Here is a 27,763-nt window from a genome sequence, read left to right as displayed (position 1 = left end):
TGATCTTACATTTCTATAAATAGTGAGTTGTGAGTGAGTTTGTTAGTCAGTTGTGCAACTGTACAGTGGCGCCGTTAGAAATTTTATACCGATGCCTTGTGTGAAAGAAAGTATGGTCCGTTTCCGACACAGCAGGCAATGCTACGAAAGCAAGAGAGACTTCTCTTACGACACGCATCCGCGACCAAAAAGTAGTGCGTCGTCAAGGAGGTTTAAGAAAAAGTTTGTGCGACATGTATGTATGAAAGGTACCGACATAAGTCATCTCATTTCATTTAGCATTAAGAGGAAGCTTTAGTTCGAGGAGAACCACAATTACGCGTCTATTCAAATACACACAAAACGCAGAAATCCTTTATTGAGGCAATCGCTGGATGTACTTAAACGAACTTTATTGCACTTGAGAGATAAAAGTAAACTTTAGTGACTCTTAGAAGCAAATTTCTTATTTACGACATGCACTTCTCAACAAAAATTTTCGAAAGCTAGTAAGTAGAAAAACGTTGAAGCACACTGTATAGAGATTCGTAACTCCGTAACGACTACAGATGCTGCAGTTCTCTAAACTGCAGTTCTCTAAACTGCATATCATAGAGTATTCGAAGCGGGAAAGTTGAGATGTGAGTTATCAGCCTATATAAAATTACTCAAGTGTTTGTTAGGGTTTTGCAAAACTCCTGCTCACAAATTAACGTTATTTTCAATGTGGTATACTGTACAATTGTGTCCCATTTAGATGTATTAGTAGCTGCTGTGTACAGAATTGTGATGTAATTTTTTATTACTGAATTACAGAGGTGTAAGCTTACTATACTTGGACTTTTACATTTGAATGCAACCAGCCTCCTTAAAATCTGTGCAATGGTTGCGCGAAAAACAATGTATTTGTTCCCATGTATTCAGATCGGAGCTCCCGAGCTAAAGCTTCAGATAGCTGGAGAACAAGTTCCATATTTAAATATTCTAACAGTCTCACAGTCCAGATTTAGTTGCAACAAGAAAGAAAACGATAAAATAAGGTAGCCGGTACAAAGGGTGTGGTGTGCCTAATTCTGAGCTGTTCCACGTAAATGAGTAGCTATACAAAGAAGTACACTTTTATTTGTTTATTTATTTACATACATACACATCGCCCAGTGTGCAATACAATAAGGGTGGAGGGCATCAAAAGATTGCGAGGTAGATTGTTTACGCACGCACGCACAAATGCGAAAGAAAGAAGACAAGAATGAAACAAGCAAAAATGTACCTTAACGCAACCAGGGCCAGATTACGTGACAACAAAAGTGTTTCGATAGGCCTAATATATAGAAGTACGTAATAGCACAGAAACAAAGGTCTCCGCCGTAAACCTAGAGCACGAGAACACAACCAAAAACACAACTGAAAGCGTAATAAAAGAACGATAAGCAACGACTGCGATTAATAACAATTGCAGTAACACTAACATCAGTAGCGAAGGACATCATCGGGAAATAACGCTCACAGCGGCGGGAGCAACGACTGTAGCAGTGCCAACATCACCAGAGTAAGGTGATGTCAGGAAAGCTGACATCGCAAGGCGTCAGAAAAAACAAGAAATAAAAGAAACCAAGAGGGAAATAAAACAGCAAACAAGTACTGGATCTGGTCAGGCTTGTAAATAACGCCTAAGAGCATCGGGAAACCGAGGGCGAACGGCAATTTCTGTGGCACCACTTGGGAGCAGATTCCAACGACTAATTGCGCGAAGGGGAAAAATAATTCTTGTAGGTGGAAGTGCGTGTGCAGATGAGTGGGTCGATCACCGCAAACCGTTCGAGGAATGGTTTAGAAGAGGAAAAAAAAATAACTGGGTGGGTGTGGAACGCGCGCGAGTGTCCGGCTTGGCCTTCACTCATGGTACAGCTCAAGCTATGAGAGCTTCAGTCGTAAAAATTCAGGCGCGCCTAGACGGAAAGAGAAGGCGGGACTGAAAAGACGAATCGGGTTGCATACTGCCGACGCAAATAGAATTTTACAATTACCTCTGGTTCGTTGTCCGGCATCAGGAGTGCTTCCTTTTTCTTTGCTGTCAATGAAAATTTCAGGGCAGTGAGCCAGCTTCATTTGCAAGCGAAAAAAGATCTTGGTGCTGGTGGTGGTGGTTGGTTGGTTGGTTGGTTGTAGCAACAGGCGCGTTTAGCTTGGCGATCGAGGCCAACAATTGCTCCTCCTCAGCAAAGAAATCTTCGCTTGGGTGTAATAATTGGTTTTGAAGTGTCAATGTGGCGAATTGAAGCATATGTGCTCTAAATGCAAATATATATATTTCCCCCATGCCTTGTAGTTAAGCTCTTGTTTCTGTTTTCATTCTTAAAATGGCCATATTTGTGCTCTGAACGCGATATGCGAATATAACAAGCCGGATAGCATAAGGTAAGAAAATCAAAACAGGAGCAGCCGTACCTTGGTGTTTCATTTTCTTGCACAAGTGACACAGTACATTCGCGGTCTTCGATTAGTCGTTTTTCATCGGAACCTATCTGCTGGCCACGTACTCCGTTGGGGCCTGAAGGAGAGAATGGAGAAATAACTTTATTTTAGCGCATGTAGCCATGTGAACCTAGCCATCGGAGCGCAGATGCACGTTGAAAACCTCAAGCGCAATGTTCAAAGAAACCCAGCTACTGTTTGTTTTATTAAAGTCGAATTGAAGAAAAGAAATTAGTAACGCCACAGTGATTGATTCTACTTATTTTCTTGTAGCCAAGGAAGAATATTAACATAATGGCAGAATAAAAAGGTCACAAACTAAGTGCAGCAGGCACAAATTGAGGCACGAAGAGCACGCGAAGTCCTCACGAGGTGCGACATGTCCGAGCGTTTTATTAAATACTTGGAAAAACATTACACGAGTGGATGTCAGGACTTGAACCAACTAACCTTTTTACGTAGTTCCCAGTTTAGCTGTATTTATTTTTTCGAAAGTCAGGCTTTTTGCAGCTGAAACCGGCGCAATGAAGTTCCATTGACTCATCGCACTGAGCGCTAGATATAGTCATTAACAGCCCCCTAGTGATTGCCATTCAACATTGTATACATCATGTGCGCAGTTGTGGCGAAAGGTTTTGATGATGTTTAGGGACGAGGGGACCACTACTAAAATAATGGGCAATTCACATCCTGCAGCCTCCAATGTTTCTATCAGTCATTATGCGTCTAGCAGCTAGTCCTGTTAGTCGATTCTCATTAGAATGATCAGCAAGTCAGCAGTTCTCTTTGTTAGTGGGGCCTACGAATCACGTGATACGAAGCATAAAAAGTGTCTTTCATATTGCTTCCGCAGCAACGCCATGGAAAAGGCTCAATAATAAATTACAACTTTTAAGGACGAGTGAAGTGACGAACAAATAAACATGTGACATCCGTGTGACTAGAGCAACGTTACTAAAGTTGTTAACCTGGGAAACAGCGACACACTCGTTCTTATATTATATGCAACACTGAACTCCCTGACATGAGATATGACACATGGCATTAAAATTTTACATACTAGAGACGGCTTACGGAAGCAACAAAATAAACAAAATGAAAAAGAAAAAGGCAGTACTTTGCGAATACTTAAGAAGCAGTAAGTAGGCAATTTTCAGAAATGGTTGAAAAATGTTGCTTTCGACTAGTCATAATTCTTCCCCTCTGATGGATACGTGAACAGAACGCCTGCTTGCATAAACACATGCCGGGAATCCAGGGAGTGTATTCGTGAGGTTCGCGCCAAGGTTTATTATCGACAGTTACGTGCTACGCAGCCACAAATATGTAGCTTCAATCGAATTTCCTAATTTAGGCTCGGCATAAGCATGTCAACGAATCCTAACACAGCCTGTTTCGGCAAGTAAGTGGCAAGAAACGCTTCATTTGACATTGTGTTGCAGTTCTCTACTTCCTCGCAATCACTCCTGTAGAATGGCTGCATTATGCTATGCAGCGGCAGTGCTCCAGTGGCACTGGACCTTGCAAGATCATTACTTGCAAGATCAGTACTTGCAAGATCAGTACTTGCTCGTACAGGCAGTGGCACAATTTGTGCTTCCACGGAGAGTAGACATGAGACGTGCACCGGCAGTATGCTCGCGTGTGAGGCATATGCGCTCACCACTTTCGCTTCGAACTGCGCTTGATTAGAAAAGCTTCTCGTCGCGCTACCAAAAGACGCGTTGGCGCACTCTGACTATCCCGTTCCATTTGTTGCACATGGTATATACTTGCGGAAAATTTGGGCCCACCCCACGCACTCTTTGTCGCCGAGCGGTCCCCTATCTGGTCCACAACGGCCATGGCGATCGGAATCATGATGGATGCGGCGGCAATGTTGGGGATCCACATGGACAGGAACATCGTCACCAGCATTAATCCCAGCAGGAGCCTAAATGAAAGAGAAAAATTCCTCATCAACAATGCCACCCGATAACTACGGCTAGCCGCGTATTTAAGTTAGAGCTTTGCTAATTCCATCAGACCACGCGTTAATTTCCGAATTTTAATGCGCCAATACAAACTGGACTGACTTACCCATTTTTCTTAACACGTAGGACAAATAATACAGTATAGACTCGTGTAAGGGCCGCACTACTTACCCCCCAATTTTGACGAGGTGGAACCCTTACGCAGAAGCGAACCATTTGATTCTGTCCCGTCTAAGGGTCGCTACTAAATGGCTCGCCACTAGATGGCTCTAGATAGTATATGTCGCTACTAGATGCCTCTCGCCATCTAGTAGTGGCACGCGGAAGTACGCAGCGCGCGAAACTTCGCCGATGTGCGCGCGTGTTATTAGGACAACGAACGCGATTGCATCTCCGCTAGAAATTTGTTTCCCAAATTATGGGCTGCCAAGTTAGGGGCGCGGCCCTTGCAGGGATGCGGCCCTTACACAATCTATACGGTACTTTCAATATACTTGCCTCTGCATCGCGCTCCTGTGTCGTTTCCATCGATCACTCAGACGTAATTCAGCACGATGTTCTATACAGTACCAGTATTGTCAAATCGCGCACCAGAAGTGTACTTATTTATTTACATCGTTAGTTGAGCAATTTGTTACATCGTGTTTTTTGTTTTTAGGTCATATTTGCAGTTGTACGAGTTATTTGTCTGCCCTTTAGTGTGACAGTTATACTGCCATACTGTATTGAGAGGAAGCTTTGGCTGGGCCACAACTCCGACGCGCCTATTTAAATGTATGTAAAACACAGAAACGCTTTTCTGAGATAACCCTTGGCCACTTTTAATGAAATTCGTTGCATTTATGAGAGGAAGATAAATTATAGTGCCTGTTGGAAGCGGGATTCTAAGTTTGGCCCTGAATTGTTTTACAAACCTTGCGGAGAATTGATAAGCTTTATAAAAATAGAAGCACAATGTTTGCAACTCCGTAAATCTGCACCAAAGACAGATATCGCAGTTCTGTCAACTGCATCCGTTAGAACATTCAAAGTTCCGAAATTTCATCTAATAATTTACACCTTACCTTTATTTGTTACTTTGTTTAAAAGGCTACTGCAAATGTGCGACTCACATACTGGTGGTGCATTTAACAGCCATGCATAATACAGTAATTCTTTCCGCTTTCTATTTACTATCAGGTGCATTTTGAAAAATTGAGATATCAGTTTCGGTTGCTGAGTTGTCAGTGTTTTAAACTTCCAAGTTTCATTTCCTCAAAATGTGCGATTTTAAGTACCTTTTATAGCACAAATCAATGGCCCAAATCGGAAATCCGTAACCAACAGTCACTACATATTGAATTTTTCTTGCAAATGCAACAAACCTAGTCAAATCTGGTGCAGCGGTTGCCTAGGAAGACGATTTCTGTCCCATGTATATAGATAGAAGCCCGCGAGCTAAAGCTTCCTTTTAAAAGTTATTTCTTCTTCGTTCGTCCGGAGGTGAAGCGTGTATATGCTTACGTCAGCACTTACGTCACCCGGCAACGGGCAACCACAAGCTGCGTTTCCGTGCTCTTCGCCGTGGTAGCGCGTTCACTGCCCGCTGCTGGATGACGTAAGCAGAACGTCGCTTCGAGGTGCGTGGCTTTCCGCTCGCTGCAGCCTCCCAGTTTCGGTTTCGCATGCCGTGATAGCCGAAACTCGTCGGGCCACAATTCCGCGGGTAAGGGCATTTACTCAGATCCAAAAGTTGATATGGCTTGTCCGGAGAGCTCGTTTCAACTTCCCAATTACGGCGAGCCCGCTAACGCTAAATGTGAAAAAAGTTAATCAATAAATGTTTGCTAATTAGCGGCTAATTATCACGAGTCACTTGCTACCCCATGGTCGCCACCACTAACGTCACGTCTCCGAAGGAACCCTCCTTTCATTTCGAAACGGCTATTTATAAGTATTGCTTAAAGTCTTCGTAGAAACGCCCGGTATATATTTTGGAAAAGGCGTTGCCTTAAGGACAGAGAGCCACCAACAATGTGCTCTTCACTGAATGCCGTTACTCATGAGCGAAAGGGAGACGGCGATGAAAGGTAGGGAAGTTTACTTGTTGCGAGTGAGAGTTAAATCGAGCTTGCTACCCTGCACTGCATTATGGGAGAATGAATGAGTAAGAGTTTAGGACTAGACGTTTGCGTGTTCGGCCAATAAAGTTGCTACTTTCTGAAGGCGTTGCCAATAAAGCAGCAGGACAATGTGGTCAGCTTGAAAGCCGCTCGTGCACTATAGAGTCTGAAGTCAAACCAATGTATTGCGTGAGTCCGCATTGCGAGAACATAGCACGATAAGAAATCGACGATATCAGCTTTTTTCTTATCTCCCATAATGGGTCATAACATGGCTGCTGGCGGTATGAGAGAGTGCGCTGTTATCACTGACAATGACAGTGACAGGACGGCCTACGTTAGAGTGCGTTTGCTGACGGTACACGCCGATAATCTTTATTATGCAGCCACAGAAGCTCAGGCCGTAATTCGCGATGTACTTTCTTTTCTCAGTGTTGCGCATATATATATATATATATATATATATATATATATATATATATATATATATATATATATATATATATATATATATATATAGTAACCGAAGGGGTATGCCAATTTTCTTCTTGACATACCTGAGAGGATGTTGGTGTTAATAAGCTGCCGCAAAATTCCGAATTTGTCCTCTAAACAGTCTTCCATTGCACAGTCATACGAGAAATTAGAGCTTGAAATGTTAGAATAAGGAAACAGAAAGAGAAAACGAAAACACTCCACACAGAGTGCGCTGAACATGCGCCTGCAAGTGCGAACTGAGTGAGTCGCGTCTACAACAAGTCACCGCAAGTGAAAAATGATAATAATAAAGAGGCTTGGAAAATAGCAATCGGCTCTTGCGAGCATTCAAGGACATATGCTACATAATAACGCCGTCTAAACTTCGCGCGTCGTACTATGGTGTAAGCGCAACTAAAGCACCCTCTTCGGTGGCGTCCGTATACGCGCAGCGTACCGGTGCGATGTCAGCAGGGCGGAGACATAGAATACCGCGTGACCGTGTTTACCACTTGCAGCCGACAGCTCACCGGCGTGTGAGTTCACTCGGCACGCGACCGTAAGACAGAGAACACACTCGCCTGCGATTACTTGTCCCAATGGCGAGTAAAGACTTGAGCGCGATCCGTTTGTGCAAGTTGCTTGTTTCTACGGCAACTCCCAGCATCATGGCGCACACCAAGATGATTCCAACTTCCTGCACAAACGCGCACTCCAATCGCATGATGCAGTTGCGAGTGAATAATTAGACGCAGCTGTGCTTTCTTTTTTTTCTTTAGTACATCTGAATGAAATGTCATTTAGAAGGCTCTCAAAGCAGCGTCTTACGCACCTGACTTGTAATTGAAGGAAGTAAGAAAGAAGGCAAGAAATAATGCACTGACTATATTACGACACCGCAAGAAGCAGCGACATCCATTTGCAGTTGCAAGATAAAACATAATAAAAAGCACGATTGAGAAGGAGCAACAGAGCAAGGTCTCCTATAGATGACGTAATTTCTTCGAAGGGCCCTTGCATGGTCACCCGTTACGATGGTACCACTGTTGATATGGGCTCCTGGGCATCAATTTTCCGTTCGTTGTAAAGCTACACGTTGCAAACAGGACTCGTAATAACTCCTCCGTATGTGCAGGTTTACTTAAATATATACGTGCCAGCAGCAGCTAGCCGGGCTACCGAGCTCCAGAAGCTCTCACACTGCTCTCCCTATTCATAAAAACCGAGTCACCCATTTTAAACAATTCGATTCACACAAGAATTGCACTTGTGCACCCCTCGGTACCGTGGAGCCGGATAACTCTAACATTCACTTAGCTGTTTTGAAAAGCACACATACAGCTGTCACCCGAACCAGTGGCATAGAACAAATCAGCCAAAACGTTTTCGTTCTGCAACCCCTATTGGTTCCTTTCGCTCTTTCCCGTTTCCCTCTGGCTACTTCTTACAAGCTGGCTTCGCAAATAATACAAACAAACCAGGATAGACAACCCACCAAAAAGAAACAGCAAGAATAAAGCACGCAAACAAAAGTCAGGAAAAACATTTCCACTCCAATTTAAGAATCCTCTTCGTTACCCGCGTCGTGCACAAACTGCACACAGGAGAACGTGCTATGTAATAGCTCATAAAACGGTCGGCTCGCTAGTCCATAGGACCAAGCCCGGCTGAGAAACGCGACCGTTATCTGCACATTAGCTTCACAAGGACAACCGCGACGACCGGCAGGTGACGCGTTCGTCGGCAACTTCGTCTGCAGGGAAGGGCGCCCGCGCTGGGCTGTGCAGTCCGAAGCACGTGCACGAAACACGTGCACGCTCGGTAAACGAATGTCTTTCTAGCCCGATAGCGTGCTTAATCCCGTAGCCAGCACACATATGGAAACTTTCCTGCCAAGTCTCCGTGCGCTCGCTACATGTAAATAAATAAAAGGCACGAGCGAAAAGGCCGTCTAATAACGCCTATGCTTTATACACAGCGTCACACGCTCAAGCTTTCGCCCTGCCCTTTTGATTTCTAGGTATACGTGTGACAAACACTGGTATTTGGTCGAATACGAAGCGGTAAAATAAATAAATAAATGAATAAATAAATAAATAAATAAATAAATAAATAAATTGCTTACGTTAAAATAGAACGATGATACCCGCTGGGATGAAAGAATGCCGAGCAGAGGAAAGAGCACGACAGGCATGAGCGACGTGATTGCGAGAGGGATAACTTCTGCCGTCCAATAGAACGCCATCCACAGGATTACGTAGGCACACCAACCCGCCTTGAAGAAAAAGAATGAGTGCATCATTATAAATGCGACAAGGTTGCGCAGTGCCCTTGCGAAAATCTTCGGGCAGCCAGTATAGGTAGAGTTTATTGTTGGGGTACAGTTGGTTTTCGAACTAGCGCTTGTCTTTCTCCACTTTTCTTGCCTCCGTTATTTTTTATCGCGCTAAGTTGCTATTCCAGTATGTGTAGTGTCGCGCAATAATCAGCAAGCTCTATTTTAGCACAAATGAACAAGAAAGCAAGCTGGCAAACAAACAAACAAACAAACAAACAAACAAACACTTTTGCCCAATAAATTGCGACTGCAAGGACTTGCGACCAGTTCATGTCTTTCTTCTACATGGCGCCGCTGTCTTACACGCTCTTCATCTAAGACTGCTTAAGGCGAAGACGACGAAGTTGCGTTCGCACGGCACTTATTATACAACGCGCTTCGGTCAACGCTGTGTGTGGTGTGTGTGTGCTTCCTCCCTTGTGTCCTGTCTTGAAACGCTGTTTTCTCTGTCATGCCTGCGAGTTTGTTGCTGCGTGCTACTGTGGTGCCGTCTAGCATGCACTCGGTGAGTGACGGCTGATGGACCCAACGTTGCGGTGTATACATTTTCGTCTTCTTTTGTATCTTTTTCAATTTTTTTTTTATTTATGCCAATTAATCATATGACACAAAAGACGCTTTAGGCAAGACCACGCTAAACAGCGTGAACACTACGCATAGCTTGAGCGAAAATGAAATTATGCAGCACTTCACATATCACAGGCACACACGGTTTAGTACAACGCTAGGGTATTTACTGCTTGATACACCAACTTGCTTAGGCGCCTACTTACAGGTAGCGCACACACTAGGTGTGCGCTGACTGTAACTCTTACTACTATTACTACTATGAGTGTAACTCTTATTAGCTATCGCAAGTAAGAGACATCAAATAATAGGCACACATCGGGGTTGCACGACTGCTGGTGAGGCAATCGAGTCCATAGCTGTCAGGCACGCCTGCCCGTTCGTTAGCTGTGGCAGTGATCGAGGAGCTCACGAAAAAATGGCGACAACCTATCCTGCTGTCGCTCTTTCTTCAGACAAATATGCGTACAGAAAAACGGCGGGCCTTTATGTTTAAATTTTTAGTGCAACTATGTGAGTGATTTATACAACGCGTTTTGTTTCCAATTTTTCTTCCGGAGGTGAGGGAAAGGGTAACATAAGATCGAAATTAATAAGTGGTGAGTTGCGCCACGTTCTTGCAGAGGCTGGGGTGAGGGCTGACAAAGTGGTGGCAGCCACTTTAGGTAATAGCTCTGCCTTAATTAATAAGTAGAACACGAAGACTGTACCGACTCGGCGCTCGAGTTTCCATTGAACCGCAATCATGATGTTTAAGCGTGAGATGACAGATGCATACCTTCCCTCCGATGATGAATGCCAATGGAAGGAAGAGCACGGGGGCTGCGAATATAGAGAAGAATCTCCAGCGAAACCGAGCTGTTTGGATGACGGACATGACACCAAGAAGGCCGGCACCTGAAACGTGTGAAAGGCATACGTGATCATTGGCACACGGTGTATAAGCGCGTCCTAAGCTCTATCATAATTTTCCTGTTCAACAAAACCCAAAATTATTTCTGCGGCATTGGAGGAAAATTGCGGTAGAACCCATCTCACAATGACTGTCGGCATTATTGCGGTTGCCAGTAAATCAGCCCACGTATGGGGAGTGCTTAACGCCTGCTTCGCCTCCACCGCGGGTCGACCCGCTATTGCACTATCTTGGGGATCGGCCTACGTATGGGGAGTTTTGTGTCTACACACGCACACGATCCTGGAGGGAACTAGCCCTTAACAACTTCGCTGTAAAAGTAATTTTACTTGCTCCAACCTACAGCAAACAGCATTATACCTTGGTTCTGTCCAGCTACGTGGCACTTGCACATTTTAATATTTTAGCGCAAGTTACGCGAGACGCATGGTATAGTTGGCGTTTGGCGATGAACGCGCCCAGTCATATTGCGCTGTTCAGCGACCACCTTCGACCACTGGTATCTGAAAGATAGCGCGCACTGCAACTGGGTTGCGAGAGCACATGACCTATACGTGACCTTAGTGAAAGTGCGTTCACCATCAACCGCTGATCACTAATACGGCGCAAAGTTAAACGTATATTCGCTTTACAAACGAAGTACTTAGGCCTACGAGGCTGTTCTCGGGATGGCGATCATCTATTGTGTCGTCGTATGAGGAAATAAAGGTTCCTCCATGACTTTACTGCGCCGTTTCTGCTCTAACGAGGAGCTCTAGCTGGCGTCGGGACTTAGGGCTGCGTGACCGGGGCTGACCACGTCCAGTGCTGTACCGAGGATACAGGCCCAGGAGCGAGGCGACGACGAAAGAAGAAAGAGGTATTATACTGGCACAGCTATTTACATACCGTAGTTGGGCGGGTGAAAAAAGCCGACAAAGACATTTCGGGGGCCCAGCGAGCCTGGTTGAAGTTGAGGAAGCTGAGGCGCGTCTGATGACGGGGTGGCCGGAACCGGTCAATTGAATCGTCGCGCTCTCATCAACGTGACAGTCGCATGAGCCTGCTGATTGATAGGTGGCGTGTCAGGCGAGGTGGTGTGATCTTGCAACCGCAGAGAAGCATGCTCCCAGGAAGAAGCACATAGCGAAATGATTTGTAAAGAAGCCATTGGAAGAAGCGCGGCCGGCGGCGATACCGTGAAGAGGTCTCCACAGGCCAGGTGTGACCCCCGGGACGTAGTTAGGATACCTTTTCATTATACGATGACTCTGTGTTAGGGCATGGCCGCAAACGAGGCAGGTAGTGCGGATATCCCTTGCCATGCAATGCAGGCCGGGACGCCCTTGACGTCTGTGCCAGAACGCTGGGTTGTCATTGCCTCTTCAGCCAGTTAGTTGCACAGACTTAAATGTTCAAGAGCCGTCCGTTCACGAGAAGTGTCACGTCGCATAGCAACAATTTACTTCCTACGTTTCAGAGCACTACAGCTCTAGCATACTTCCTCGTGCCAGCTAGCGTTCTGAGATGTTTTGTGACATTGAATCGGCTTCGATATCGGCCCAGCTTGCCTGGTGCATTACGTTCTGAGATAGCCCAAGTTGTAACGGAACGGGCTGCATCGCTTCGTTTCCAGCACAATAAATCAGTGATCATACCATCATCACCATCACAAACGCTCACACTCGCGTCAGAGATATATACAATATATCGCATAGTGACCATGATGCTGATTAATATTACTACCACCACTACCCCCCTACCACCACTTTCACCACTACTACCACCGCTACCACCACCACCACCACTACCACCACTACCACCACCACTACTACCACTACCACTACTACTAGTACTACTACTACATGTGGATGTGCCCTTTGTATCGGGCCTGACACAGACGAGTTGCGTCATCTGGTAACAATTTGGGGTAGGCCCAAATCAAAATTGCTCCAAAGGCTGGATAAGCTGCGGTTACCTGCAAATTGCTTCGCATGGCCGTGATTCCTAGAGTACGTGGGATCTAGATAATTAAAAATTTTAATCTAGATAAGATAAATTTAAGGCCCCGAAAACACAGAGGCCACCACCTCTGCGACCATAGAAGTTGCGATATATTTTGTTAGTTCCACAGAATAATAGGTCATGATTTCCTTTGTTTTTTTATTACCACCTTTTTATTTTTTTATTTGTACAGAACTGCACATGGGTCAATAATTGAGCGCCCAATTCGCCTAGATGGCTACGCGTAGAAGCAAGCCGATCTAAAAAAAAAAAAAAGAAGGACGCCTGAGAAGACCACAAGGGCACTATAACATAAAACAATTCCATTGTTATTTTATTCCTGTCAATTGACGTGACACTTACGCAAACACAGTCGCAAGCGTGGGCGGAGACTCGCAACGTTTCTTGATCGAATGCTCGCTTCCTTGAAAGAGGCCCGTTTAGCTTGGATTTAAAGCGAATAGCATTGGCCTACAGTGCCAATTCTCCTTTATGGCGTAATAGTTCTGCGGATACCGGCAAGGGGGAGAGAAGTAATTAATAAAGGGAAAATAAAGGGAATAAAAGCAATAGTTTGGTGGGTTTTCCGCAGAACTATTACGCCAAACTCTTGCCTTTACTTCAAATTGTTGATGAATTCGACTTCGCCCTGCCATATGCTAGCCCCTTGGTTAGCTCAGATGGTAGAACGGGTGCCACGGAGAGGCGGTCGCGGTCAGGGTTCGAGTGCCGGACGAGGACGAATTTTTATTCAGCTGCGAGGCTTTTCTTTCGACGAACCCGTATGGGTTTCCTTTTTAGGAATTTCTACGATTGGGTGGATGTCTAATTTTCTCTTTATTAAGTCTCCTTTATCTTTCCTAATCGGAGGAAGCTTTAGCTCGGGGCCAACTCTAATTTCTGATTTCCCTATTCAAGTACGTCTAAAACGCAGGAATGCTTTTATGAGACAACGGCCGGGCTCATTCGAATGAAGTTGGTTGTGTTTTAGAGAGCAAGCTAAATTTGATTCACTCTATGAAGTAGAAATATTGATTTAGCGCCTTGACGTTTCTCGCGAATATTGCCAAAATTAGTAAGCAAACAAATTTCTTTAGCACAGTGTGTACAAATACGACACTCTGCAGAACAAACAGATATCGCAGTTTCGTAAACAGCATCTGTTAAGAGCTCCTAAAGCGGGAAAACATAATATATAAATTTACAGTTTACGTGGATTTGTTAGGAAGTTTAGAAGGGTTTTGAAAAAGCTCTATTCACACTATAGTATCACATATGAGAGGCATTCATAATACATCTATTTTATCCCCTTTCAGGTGGGTTATGTGGAACAGTTTACAAAATTGTCATATCGTTTTTATTGCTCAGTTACACAGCTGTAAACCTCATAATTCTTTTTTTTTAGTATTGCGATTTTCAACAAATTTGATGAACACTGACAGCGAAAATAAAAAAAATTTCTGTTTGCTACTGTCATCGTAACTGAACTTTTTCTTTCAAATGCAGCAAACCTGATCAAATTTGATGCCGTTGTTGCCGAGAAAAAAAATAGTTCTCCGTTCCCGCGCTTTTATATAAGAGCACCAAGAGAAATCTTCTGCCTAATGTCGAAAGAAATCCGTAAAGTTTCGTAGGGTGTTCTAGCAGCGCCAGCAGAAGCGCGGGAACAACAAGATACAAACAGACAAACACATGGCGCAGTTTGCGTGCATTTGTGTCTTGAGTTCGGGTTCCTGTCCGCGCCACCAGAACACCCTACGATGCCATACCAACAAGCCCACATGGCAACTCTTGTCAAGATTCAGCTGTACACCTCCATTTTATCTCTCACATTCATTCTTGGCCAATTGAGTCATCAGTAGTTAACTCCAAAAAATTATTCGCACTGAAAGCACGAGACCTCATATGCGCATCTCAAGGTTGGTTCGAAGCGAAGGCTTTGCTACTTACCTTGCCAAACCTCGCTTGAAACTTGCCGCGAGAACCTCGCTCAAAGGCCACCGAAGAGGAGGCTGCCGGTTGACGAAGCGTTGTCTTCTGTAGTAGACCTGCCACACTGCACTAAGCAAACATTGCCTTTACGTTGCCCAGCTGTCGAGCGTTTACATGTTCTCTCCCTCGCGATCGCGTTTCTTATCGCTCACTTGTATAGCCTGCTCGACGTAGCTTGCTCAGGCATACGACAAGGGCGTTCTGTAAAGGCTGCGTTGGTGGGATACCCTTGTCGGAAACGAAGCGTAGCCGACCTATATAGGCTATAGGACATCGTAGGAAAGCACTGATGGCTGCTGTAGTGCCTCCAGCGAACGACAAAAATAAAGAGATGGCGGTTACGCAAAGGTACTGATAGTATGAAAGGCTTGAATAGTACGCTTATCGACCCACACTGGCGTGAACTTGAGCAGAGGTTTAAGCCGCTCCTGTATAAGGTACGACTCCCTCCCCGCCCCCCCCCCCCCCCCCCAAAAAAAAGAAAGAGAAATAGGTTTTTCTTGCTCATACAGTTAGTCACAGCAGTTGATTGACTCGGGGAGTAGTACACATGAACGATAAATTCACACGTCACCAACTCTCGAAACGTATTCGAGCTGAAAGGTGCAGGATTTACCTAAGTTGTAAAGAGCGACGAAGACGAAGTGCAAGCGCGACATGCGATGGCATTGACTACCGAATAGACTCTGACCGTCGGCTCTCTTTCTCCTCCGAGTCGCAACAGCGTGATGTGGGAGACATTCCCTTCAAACGATAAGCAATTTTTTTTGGAATTAAATTTATGCTCGAGTCATGCGGATGTCATTTTCTCCTTGACGCCTAGGGCAATTATAAATGAGAGTCATTCGCCAATTACATCGTTATATGTCACTAAAGGTGAAATTTCCGTGCCCAGCTATATTGCAGCACATCTCAGCTCGTATCGTAGCCCATCTCGGCCGCTATGCTCTAGAAGAAAGCAGAATACATTGCTTAGTGCTCATGTTGAACTTATAATGATTTTCATGATTATCAACCACTTCCAGGCCCGAAAAGGAGGGTCATTCTCGATTCCGCATCCTGCATCTCATACAGATTCATGGGGCAGGGGAAAATATAGAGGCAACGAAACGACCCAGCTCGTGGACACTCGAGCAAAAGCAGAGAGCAGTCAAACATGTCCTCCACAATCAGCTAACCGAGGCTAATTACTCCAGCGACAAGGGAGCGTCCTTGCGCTTTTACGGGGGCAGTTGGCTTTTGTTCGCTGCCTTGATAGCGCACGTGTACTCCTGCTGTTAGGCGAAAGCTTTTGCCCGCGTACACTAATGATATAGGAATGTCTAAGCTAGCATGCTCCGTGCCGCCTACCATGCACTTGTGCTTGGCATGTAGATTGACTTATTGTGAATAAAACCGCTGAAGACACGAGACGAAGGGAGAGGAAAACGGAGGGCGGTACTTGCAACTAATTGCATTCAGTTGCAAGTACCACCCTGTGTTGCCGTCTCTCTCCTCGTCCCGTGTCTGTAGCAGTTTTATTCACAATGTCTCACCAAGTGGCCTACAACTTTACCCTGCTAAAAGATTGACGTATATTGTAGTTAAACGTAAAGCTAAAATGCAGTGATCCCCGATGGGAGTCCTATATTTTGTGTGAGATTTGTGAATTTTCTTTAAAGGTTAGGTATGACGCTTTCATATTTATTCTATGCTCACAGCTAAGCAATCGTAAAACCCAATCAAATATACCGTAGAGCATCGGTAATAGGGTCCTAATGGTTAAGGTTTTCCGGATACGACCCTCGGAAGCACCGGTTCTGTTTAGTTTCCATAGGGTTATGTGTAGTGGCGCAAGTCTGTTTCGCTTCCACTCCCGTTTGCTAGGTCTAAACACTACGATGGTGTACCAATGGCACGGCTTCGGCAGGTGGTGGCACGTATGCTGAGCGTGGCACGTCGCTGCTGCGAATGGTCACTTCGCTAAACTAGTCCCGAAACGCAGTTGGATCCCCTTCACCGTGATCAGATCGTGGCTGGTCGCCGATCTCAGCGTGGCTTACGAAGTCGGAAGCCAAGAGTAGGAGGGCGAAGGCACAAAGGGTCGCCTTGCAACCCACGTTCGCGGTCGCGGCCTTGTGACTATCGAAACTTTGAGCTGTTCAGGCTGAGCAGAAACAGAGGTTGTGTTCCAATTCTGCGAAGCGTCGCACACAGTCTGCGTAGAGTAATTAAGGAGACAGACAAGATGAGCCAAAGTAATGGAAAGCGTCTTGAACCGTCTGAAATCGTCTGGTGACCTGACGCCACCTCGCGGTGAAAAGAAAAAGCAAAGAAAAACATATTATCTCTGTATTTTAAATCATTGAGTGTGCGAACCTATGAAAAACAACACGTAGCTTACATTACGCGCGTAAGAAAACCTGACTGCTCTCTCCTGTGAGCAGATTAGCTTGCCGCAGTGTTTTCAAGCCTTCTGCTCTACCACCATTTTGTTTGGACAGCAAAGTAGTCGGCATGGATTTTGATTTTGATGCTGTCTTTGCAAAACTTTCTTTGACGGCTTCGTGAGAAACACAACGGGACTTTACATGCACGCTGTTCGCTTAGCTGCCTATCTTTCTCTCTACGCCGAATATCGGAACACAGTCAAAAAAAAAAAAAAAATAGAGAGAGAGAGAGAGAGAGAAAGAAAAGAAAGCAATGCTGTGAATGCTCGAAAGCAACTTGTTGTTGTCGATGATTAGATAGAAGCACCAGATGGAAATTAGGAGGTTAATTTGCGTTATTCACGTCTACGACCACTGGAAAAATGTGTTTAACGTTTGTTGCGATTCGACCTAATTGATAATGAGAACGCTTGTGATGCGTGATGTACATTTGTAGTGATTTATACAGAGTGCGTCCTTTGCCAGGCTTTTTCGAACCGTGAAGACATCAATGTAGAACAAAGTCAAGTGCATCCGTCACCCCACCATTTGTGCTGAAATTAAGTGCGTCCGGTCAACGTGGCATTTCAAGTCGGGAAGAATGGCCTTTGCCAACCCCAGCTGTAGGTGGCACGACTGGCCCAACGACGATATTTGTGAGTGCTTCCAGTGGCCTGAGCGCTTAGAATGGACCTCGCCTGCACCCAGCTGGATGTTGTGCGCCACTTTGCTTGCGCTGGCATTGGCCCGTATCATCGTACGTGCAACCGAAAGGACGAAGCTTCCGAGAATGATGCGAGTTCCCTGTCTAGCGATTTAAAGGCACTCGGGGGGCATAAAACGCTGTTTAGTTGGCGGTCCCACCGTTTATTGGACAGGCCGTTTCTCGGTTCAGATCTTCACGATGTAAGAAATAGGTAAGCTTTGTAAAACTGCGTCTCGTCACTGCCCAGCTTCTATGGCCTCCCGACATCCATGGCCAGTCTCCTTCGTTCACCTACGCTGTCACTGCGTTAGATGTCAAGCGGCTGGATCGCCGACTACATCGTCTTCTAACTGCCACGCTGCGAGAACAAGTTATACTGAAATAGTTTTCACCATTTTGATGGCTTCCTAATATATTGCACATCAGGTAATGTTTTTCGTGGCAGTAATATTTTGTGTAATCATTACTACTGCCGCAAGCGCAATCAGATGTTATGTTTACCCGGATCATACGGTTTTCGAAAAAAAAATGCAGTCTCGTAACAATGTTATTCAAGAAGTGTTACTCACTCAGATAACTTGATTGAACGCCCTGCAATGTGGCGCGGTGGACATGGACCCAGCCTAGGTTTCGGCCAAGGGTTGTTGGCCCTTGGCGGCTTCCTCGGCTGGCTGGACGGCCCAGAGTTGGTGTTGCAGGTACGAGCTGAGCAACGCAGACTCCCAGCTCGCGGAGGCTGTCGCTGTTTGAGGCTGAATCAACGTTATTGCGTATTATACCCGTACATTATTTCCAATAGCATCTACTCTAGGGCGGCTCTAGAGTCGCAATGTCTGCACTCGTCCGTCCTGTATAAACCTGGGTGTGTTTGATGCATGATAGCTGGACACGGATAGGATCTGGTTTGTAACTGCCACCATTCGATAGACTTATTTTTTGCTTAATTTTGCGTGCAGCGGTGAGAATTTGCGCCTCTGCAATCTACGGTGTTGTGTAATTTCGTGAAATGTGGCCATTCGATCTTCCCAATCCCACTCGTCGGCAGTTGGTGAGACTGAGCTAACAGAGGCTCGGTCCGTAAGCTCTCGAGCGATTTACTGTAAGTATATTTAGTGATGTACTACACAGAGCGCAGTTTTCTGATTTGCTCAGCTACACGAATGTCTATATTTTCTAAGTAAAAAGGAGGCCCGTTTTATTAAAACAAGAGTGGCAGGGCGCGGTAGCGTTTCTTGTAGGTGCATTGAATTTGTTTAATTTTCCTAGAAGAATGGAGCCTACTCTGGTTGTATAGCCTTACGCAGATAGTCGGAAACGCTTGTGTGCTGGCCATGTGGCATTTAGGAGGTGGTCACGAAGCGATATTGCCTCAACGTAGACGTATATGCGTGTTATGGATGTTCGAACCGTAAAATAATAAATCGAAGGCGGATATTCGTTATATCACCGTCGAATATTGAATATTTTCTAATTTTCCCGCAAAATATGAGGTTACTCGCAAGTCTGTTTGGTAAAAGAATGATGCATTGTTTACCCTGCTTGACATATGCATGTAATAGTTGTAAATGAGAAATAACTCCTTTGATATACAGGTACATCGTAGCTAGGAGGACAATGAAAAAATGGAGCAGCATGTCACCAGCTGTCATTGTTGTCTTCGTTGAAAGAGATAAGTGCCACACCATATTGTCGTAGATTGCTTTAAATTACCAGATGCAATTGCGGTGCTGCTGGTTAAGTTGTAAATTGTTTTCCATAAATGCCAACAGAAAATGTGTTATAGACTGCCGAAATGTGAGGGCGTTCTTATATTGAGTGACTGAGAATTGTTGAGTAGAAATTATCTGCTCTGTGCTTTCGCCTAGAAATGGGAGCCACGGCGTGCAAGCAACAGTGGCTCTCCTTCAATAGAATCAGCTGGAACAATTGTCAGATTTGCTGTTCATCAAGGTTCCGATGCGCGTGTTTGTCCCTAATAATTGAACAGAAAAGGATATTCTACAATTTCGAATGGTACAATCTTTAATCAAATAAGAATCGAATAACATGTCCTATTCGACTCATATTTCAAATTTGGAATGCTCGCACACCCATAATACGTATACGTTCGTTTAAAGCAATGCGCAAGTGAACGTGAACTTGTTTGAATATTATGTTAGTTGTTGATGGCGCGTATGCAACCTTTTTTTTCTTTTTTTCAATTTCAGATTCCGCCACAGCGTATCTAAAGAAAGTGCAGTTTAATGTTTAATGCGTACCAATGATGCGACAGCTGGTAAACCTTGCAGCACTTGGTGCGGTGTCGGTTGCAGTAGACATTCACAGATCCACCTGAGCAATGTATTTTCGATAAAAAGAAAACGAAAACAACCACTAAAGGTGACCTCCGTAACTGGGACGACAACAAGCTAAAAAAGGACGACATAAAGTGATTGTGAAGAGGAAGGGGTGCCATTGCCAGCAACCCTTTAGGCAGCCCAACTCAGCACCTTGGGGAAGAGGAAGGGGGTCATAAAGAAGAAATAAGATAAAGAAGGTCGAGGCGTTCAGAGTCCTTGGCTGTGGGCGGTAGCAAGGCGGCGCGTTCGCACATTACACGACAGCCCCGTGCCCTCCAGGGACGCGAGAAGGTGCCCAAAGGCGGAACTGTGGTGCCAGTCGGGATACGGTGCTTCGATGTCAGCCTCCGCCACGCTGGCATCGACGCACCCTAGGTCGGGAACAGCAAAGCGCCGATGCCATCGACCTCCAGTGGAGAGAAGATAATTCGATAGGTTGTCAGCCAACCGCAATAGGTGGCAACGCGAGCGTATTTTCTCTAGGGTACTGGTGTATGCTCAGGGACGCTAAGGTTCTCTAAGCGATGCTGCAGTTCTCTACTGCAGCATCGGTGGTGAAGCCGACAGGCGGAATCTGCGACTGGCAATCTGTGGGTACTGTGTTAGAATATTTTCAGGGCACACTGCGACTTGCTGTTGTCCTGAACGTTTTTTCAAAGTTCTCCGTGTTTCTTATAATGGTCCCCAGTGGGACACCTGCCGCTCTGATGGACACCACATGACCAGAGAATTGCACCCATAAATGCTATCACTGTTAAAGAAGTTGCTCTGATAAACGCCTCAAAGCGTGTACGTCTTGACACGGTAAACTAGACATCAATAAAGAGGCGTTTTATTGGGACCACTAAAGAAACCACCTAGTCAAGGTTAAGCGTAGTCCACATCCACCAGCGCAAAGAAGCCAGGACAGAAGGTGTGCGCACCACAAAAAAGACGAGTTTCGGCTTGTCAATGTAAACTGTATAAGCTTGGTAAATAAAATTGGCGACCTGGAATACATTCTTGCCAGCTATGAACCCCACATTGTCACAGTTACTGAGACGTGGCTACATCCTGACATACAAGACAATGAGTTACTTCCGCCTGATTATAAGATAATGCGGAATGACCATGAATCCCGAGGAGGTGGCGTTACCATAATTGTTAAAGAAGGTGTCAATGCATATGTTTGCTACGTATCCATAACCACGAGAGTGTGTAGTGCAACGTTAGGATTCACAATGCCTTAGTCCTTCTCAGGGCAATTTACAGAGCACCCAATAAGTGGGCTCCGTATCTACAGGATATCAAGAATTACTGAGATGAATAAAAACCGCGAAATGGCCGTATCATTCTTTCAGGAGATATTAATTTACCAAATATCTACTGGGGGTCTCTGATTATAGGTTCACAAGAGCGCTCAGAGTGTGACTCATTCAGTGATATAGCTTGTTCCCAAGACTTATTGCAAATAGTTCAGGAAAGTACGCGCACGGCAGGTTTAGGTTTAGGTTTAGTACTTCTCGACGGGTACTTCGATAATTACAAAATAACAGTTGACAAGAGAATAACCGATTACAAATTAGTATTCTTTCAAATAAAGTACGATACTGCGCGTAATAACCTCAAAGAACACGTCGTATATGTGCGTAATTTCTGGAAAGCAAATGACACTAGTATAATTGATTATCTCTCATACTCCTTAGATTACTTCAGCACTGATTATGACGTCAAAGTTATGTGGGGGTAAATTTAAAGCTATTATCTTCCATTTCATTCACAGCTTCATACCAGTTACAATAAAAAAGACAAACGGAACCCCCCGATTACCCACGACATCATCCACCGTAAGCAAACGATCAGTCGTCAAAGACAGAAAACAGAAAGGAATCGTCACAAAATATCAAACATGTCTACACTACTACGAAACGTGCCAGCATAACCAAAAATAAATATCACCCAGAAACTCTGACGAATTTTATGAAATCCTCCACACAATGTTTTTGGCTCTACTTATCAGGAAGTGATAGCAAATCTTACCGCGTAATCGTAAACAATGCGCTTGTGACTAACCCCACGGCGGCATCATCATGCTTTAGTTCATATGTTCAGTTTGTTTTTACTGCTTCGGATCAAGTTGGTTCATTTCCCCTTCCTCGATATCAGTACCACTGCGCACCAATGCCTGACATAGCAGTAACGTACCAAAGAATTCCGTCTTTTATTTTAGACATGAATAAAAAAAAAATCTGTTGGCCCGGACAAAATACCATACGCATTTATACGAAGATACGCGAATGTGTATCCCAATACCTGGGTATAAAAGTCATTTCCAAACGATTGGCTAGTGGCGAAACTAATCCCAATACATAAAACAGGTAACATACAGCAAATTGAAAATTATCGTCCCGTATCTTTGACCTGCGTTTGCTGCAAGCTACTCGAACATATCATATTGAAATCCACATAAACTTATTTTGAACATAACAAAACTTTTTTTCCGAATGAATACGACTTTAGTCAATGCCTTTCTACCACCACGCAGCTAATGGAAACCATGAACGATTATTCTAGCGCTACGCATAACAAAAAACAACCTGACACGATTTGTTTAGACTTTTCTGAAGCCTTTGACAGAGTCGTTCACTCTCTATTAATCAGTAAATTGACACAAACGGGTATTATTCGCAATATGATAGAATGGATCCACGCATATCTGTCCGGTAGAACGCAGTATGTGGAAGTGAATGACACGAAATCGACCACCCTAACTGTCAGCTCAGGCGTACCGCAGGGGTCTGTTCTAGGTCCTGTTTTATTTTTGGCATAGAGAGATGCAAATGAGAGAAAGGCAGGGAGGTTAACCAGACTTAAAACCTCCGGTTTGCTACCCTGCACTAGGGGAAGGGAAAGGGGAAATAAAGACGGAAAGAAGAGCGTGACAAAAATAAAAGCGTAAGAAAAAAATATGAAAAGGGATGAAATGGGGTCATTATAGTCTTTCTAATAGGCCACTGTCACGTAGAAAAGTCAACAAAGCCTTGACCGACTTTTGCTGCGACGACAGTTCACGTCGGCATTCCAAAACTGACTGTTCTGAAAGTGGCCTGTCGTCAAGGCGTGCCAACGTGGTCGCTAGTGACAGCCGGTGCGCGCGGTATTGAGGACAGTGGCAGAGCACGTGTTCGATGGTCTCCTCGCCGCCGCAGTGTCTGCAAGCCGCGCTGTCGTCCATACCGACTCGGAAGGCGAAGGATCTTGTGTAGGCGACACCAAGCCACAGTCGGCAAAGTACTGCTGTTTCTAGTCGAGAGAGTCCAGATGGGGGTCGAAGTCGAAGGGATGGGTCCAGTCGGTGTAGACATGTATGCTTTAAGCTTGGTGTGTTCCATAAAGTTTTGATGGCTTCATTTGCAAGCACACGAATTTTCATTGCAGCGTCTGTTCTTGAGAATGGAATGGAGTCTTGCAAGCCCTCCTCATGTGAAGATCGTGCTGCTGCGTCGGCAAGTTCATTGCCCATTATGCCACAGTGGCTTGGAATCCACTGCAACGTGATGTCGTGTCCTTGCTCGACGAGGTGGTGAAGCAGCAGTCTGATTTCTAGAACTAGTTTTTCGTGGGGTCCTCGGCGTAAGGCAGAAACCAAACAATGAAGTGCAGCCTAGGAGTCAGTGAACACGCCCCATTTCTTGGGTACTTCAGAAATTACACGAAGTGCACAACGAATAGCAGCAAGCTCCGCGGCAGTCGATGTAGTCTGGTGAGAGAGTCGAATCTTTATGGTGGAAGGTTTTGAAGGAAAGATCACCGGTCCTGCAGACCCATTCACCGTGGTTGAAGCGTCAGTATACAGATGATGATGATCGTTGTACGTCTCGTACAGCAAGAGCAGTGAAAGCTGCTTGAGTGCTGGAGACGAGAGTTGGGCTTTTGTTCGTATGCCTGGTACGATAAGTCGAACCTTTGCTTGAGCCAAGCACCATGGTGGAAACGGAACTTTCGCTGGAGCTGTATAACCTGATGGAAGGTATGCACGATAGGGCAGGACAGTTTCACAAAAGGAAGCACGTGGTCGATCCTCTGGCAGTGTGGCTAGATGATGGGCAGGGGCTCGAGCAAGGTGTCTTACGTGTGCTCTGAGTGCTTCCATGACTATATGGGTCTTGGCTGGGAAATCGTGTGCAATCGCAATGGTTTCAGCCGTTGACTAACACCGCGGCAATCCAAGACACACTCTAAGCGCCTGGGCCTGGACGCTTTCGAGTGTACGGATATTACTTCTGCAGGTGTTGGTCAGCACAGGCAAGCTGTATCGCAAATACCCAAGAAAGAGCGTCCTGTACAGTTGCATCATTGCATGTACTGAAGTACCCTAGACATTTCCTCCAAGAAACTTAAACACATTAGAGATATCCGTCAGGCGCTTCTTTAGGTAGGCCACATGAGGACTCCAGCAGAGGTCGCGATCAATGATTACTAGTAAGAATCGGTGCGTCCTGACATAAGGAATGTTTTGACCGTCGATAGAGACATCGTATGATCTCATTGGCTTCCGGCTAAACGTGACCAATGCGCATTTTTCTGGCGAGATCTTGAGGCCTTGTTCATCTAAGTAGGCCGATGTGGACGTGGCAGCTTTTTGAAGCCTGGCGCGTACTTGCGGCCGTGTCACACCAGATGCCCAGACGCAGATGTCATCGGCATACATTGAAATTTTAACTGTGTTCGGAAGTCGTTCCACGAGACCAATGAGTACAAGGTTGAAAAGCGTGGGACTCAAGACACCACCTTGTGGAACTCCATGGTGCGTATAATATTGCGAGGTTGGGCCAGCTTCAGTGTTAAGAAATAGAGACCGCCTATGTAAATAACTGCGAGTCCAACGATATAATGGACCGCCTAGGCCCACCGATTCCAATGCTTCAAGTATGGCGTCATGAAGAACGTTGTCGTAGGCTCCCTTTATGTCTAAGAACATTGCGACAGATAACCTCTTACACGTCTTTTGGTGTTGAACATAGGTTACCAGATCGATAATGTTGTCGATAGAACATCGGTGACGTCGAAAACCAGCCATGGCGTCCGGGTAGATTTCGTAATGTTCAAGATACCACTCAAGTCTGGCGAGGATCATTCGCTCCATTACCTTCCCAACGCAACTTGCCAGCGCAATTGGTCGGTATGAAGTAATCTCTAAGGGAGACTTGCCAGGCTTAAGAAGCGGTACCAGGCGGCGGAGCTTCCAATCTTGAGGAACTTTGCCCTCTTGCCAGGACTCGTTATATATATGAAGGAGTGCACTTCGTGCCCGTTCACCAAGATGACATAGCATGCGGTAAGATATGTCATCCGGACCAGGCGACGACGACCGATTACATAGGGCGAGCGCCGCGTCAAGCTCTTGCGTCGTGAAAGGCAGATCCATGCGTGAATCGCGTGAATCTGGAATACGGTTCAATGTAAGCGAACCTGTGCGAGTTGGCTGGCCCGCAATCATAGCACAGAAGTCTTCCGCCACATCAATGTCTTGTCGGCGCTGGAATAGTGCTAGGGCCTTAAACGGGAAACGCTGTTCCGGAACAGAACGTAGACCTCGCACAGTTCTCCATATTTGAGATAGCGGTTTGCGTGGATCTAGCGACGCACAATATTTCGACCAACGCTGAGCCTCAAGTTTATCCATGCGGCGTTGTATCTTCTTTTGCATTCGCCTGGCTGTTCTGAGATCCTGAATTGACTTAGTGCGTCGATATCTCCTTTCGGCACGACGGCGAATCGCACGAAGCCGCTCCAATTCCAGGTCGAATTCAGAATACCTTGGAGAACACGTAAGTGTGCGCGTGGCCGTCTGTGCCGTTTTCTTAATAGCTTGTTGAAGTCCACAAGAGAGGCCTTTGTGACAAGCGTCCTCAATCTGGGATTTAAAGACAGACCAATCTATTCTTCGTATCGTGGTGAACGTATACGTGTTGGACATTCCCTTGATCTTGAGGTAAGTGGGGATGTGGTCACTTCCGTGCGTTTCAATGTCCAAAAACCACTTAACATGTGTGGCGAGGCGGTGGGAGACGAAAGTCAAATCGAGGGAGCTGCTGTACGTTATTCCCCACAGAAATGTTGGACTCGCGTCATTCAGCAGGTAGAGGCCATTGTTGGAAGCTAATGAAGCTAGTCGTCTTCCCGTCGTGTTAACCTTTGAGCTTCCCCAAATGGTATGGTGAGCGTTGAAATCCCCGGTGATAATCCATGGACCAGGTTGTGTTTTCAAGATGTCTTCTAGTCTTTTGGTGTCAAATCGACTTGATGGAGACAGATACACCCCCAAGAGTGCAAAGGTGACTTTCCTATTTTTAACAGTCATGCACACATACTGATTGTCGTCATGATGTTGCACCGGTTGGACGACGTAAGTGAGTTCACGGCGAATAAACACGACCACCTTGCTACTTTTGATGTCGCTTGATGAGAATATTGTCTCGTAGCCGGATAGTCTCATTGGATGGGATAATCTTGGTTCACAGATGACAATGATTGGAAAGCGGTTAGTGAGAACAAATTGACGAAAATCGGCGATGCGAGATCTTAGACCTCTCGCGTTCCACTGAAGGATCGACGCTTCTCTGACCTCCTTACGAAATGACTTGTGATTGTCAGTCATGGCTTCACTCAAGGCTTGCTAGGACGGGGCTCAGCGCGTCGAGCACTTGTAGTCCACTACGAGCAGATGGAGTGTCAATGCTTGTCAGCATGGCCCTGATGACATTCACAATGGATCGCAGCACCGGGATCATTTGGCAGTCGACTGTTGAAGCCTCACCGACAGAAGCGGGCTTCGATGGGAGCATCAAGCGTGGAGGCTCCTTAGAAGACTGAGAGCTTGCAAGCGCCGGCCACTCTTCCACGGGGGCAGCATTTCCCGTCTGAGGCCTCCTTGTGCTCTCGGGCGTTCTATATGAAGATGATGGCGTTGGCGCAAGCGGCGCACGAGCTCCACCCTGTCTTGAGCGTTTCCGTCGATGACGACGTCGACGCCGGATCTTTTCTGAGGCTTCTCTATGGGTTGAGTTATCCCTCACCATTTGCTTCAGAACTTCGAACTCTTTTTTGATTCTTGGGCATTCTTTAGACGTCGCTTCATGGGTGCCTTCACAGTTGCCACACCTAAAGTTTGTGGCACGGCAGACATCTACCGTGTGTGACTCCGCGCACCGGGGGCATATTAGGGAGTTTGCGCAGGCGCCCTTAACATGTCCGATCTTAAAGCACTTGTGGCATTGAAGCGGCTTTGGGATAAACCGTCGTACGACATGTCGGAAGTGACCGACCTTTACGTGCGAAGGGATGGAATCCCCCTTGAACACAATCTTCACACAACGGCTGTTGCCAAGTCGGCATACGTGCGTGATGACCATTCCTTCGTATGCCGGTTTGATCAGAATTGGCAGGTCCGAGTTCGAAATAGCCAAGTCAACATCGTAGATCACACCTGCAGTGCAGGCCCCATCCATAGGTATGACCGATCGTACTTT

General features: G+C 45.7%; 1 protein-coding gene and 1 long non-coding RNA gene across 2 annotated transcripts in view; both read right to left on the bottom strand.

The window, feature by feature from the left end:
- LOC126544086 (Na(+)/citrate cotransporter-like) overlaps nt 1-27,763 on the bottom strand; it is a 119,029-nt gene that overhangs the window by 14,541 nt on the left and 76,725 nt on the right. Inside the window, exons 15-16 of the mRNA XM_050191292.3 lie at nt 4,257-4,387; nt 2,428-2,530 (exon numbers count right to left, since the gene is read on the bottom strand). Coding sequence (XP_050047249.2) covers nt 2,428-2,530; nt 4,257-4,387 — 234 coding nt within the window. The remainder of the gene's footprint in view (nt 1-2,427; nt 2,531-4,256; nt 4,388-27,763) is intronic.
- LOC129387652 (uncharacterized) lies at nt 7,512-15,244 on the bottom strand. Its single transcript, XR_008614843.1, has 4 exons — nt 14,758-15,244; nt 10,690-10,808; nt 9,132-9,281; nt 7,512-7,703 (listed from the first exon to the last, which is right to left on the bottom strand). It is a non-coding gene; the product is annotated as an uncharacterized lncRNA (long non-coding RNA).

The sequence above is a fragment of the Dermacentor andersoni genome, chromosome 3 (genome assembly GCF_023375885.2).
Source record: "Dermacentor andersoni chromosome 3, qqDerAnde1_hic_scaffold, whole genome shotgun sequence".
Classification (NCBI taxonomy): Eukaryota; Metazoa; Arthropoda; class Arachnida; order Ixodida; family Ixodidae; genus Dermacentor; species Dermacentor andersoni.
This window is presented reverse-complemented; position numbering and strand designations above follow the sequence as displayed.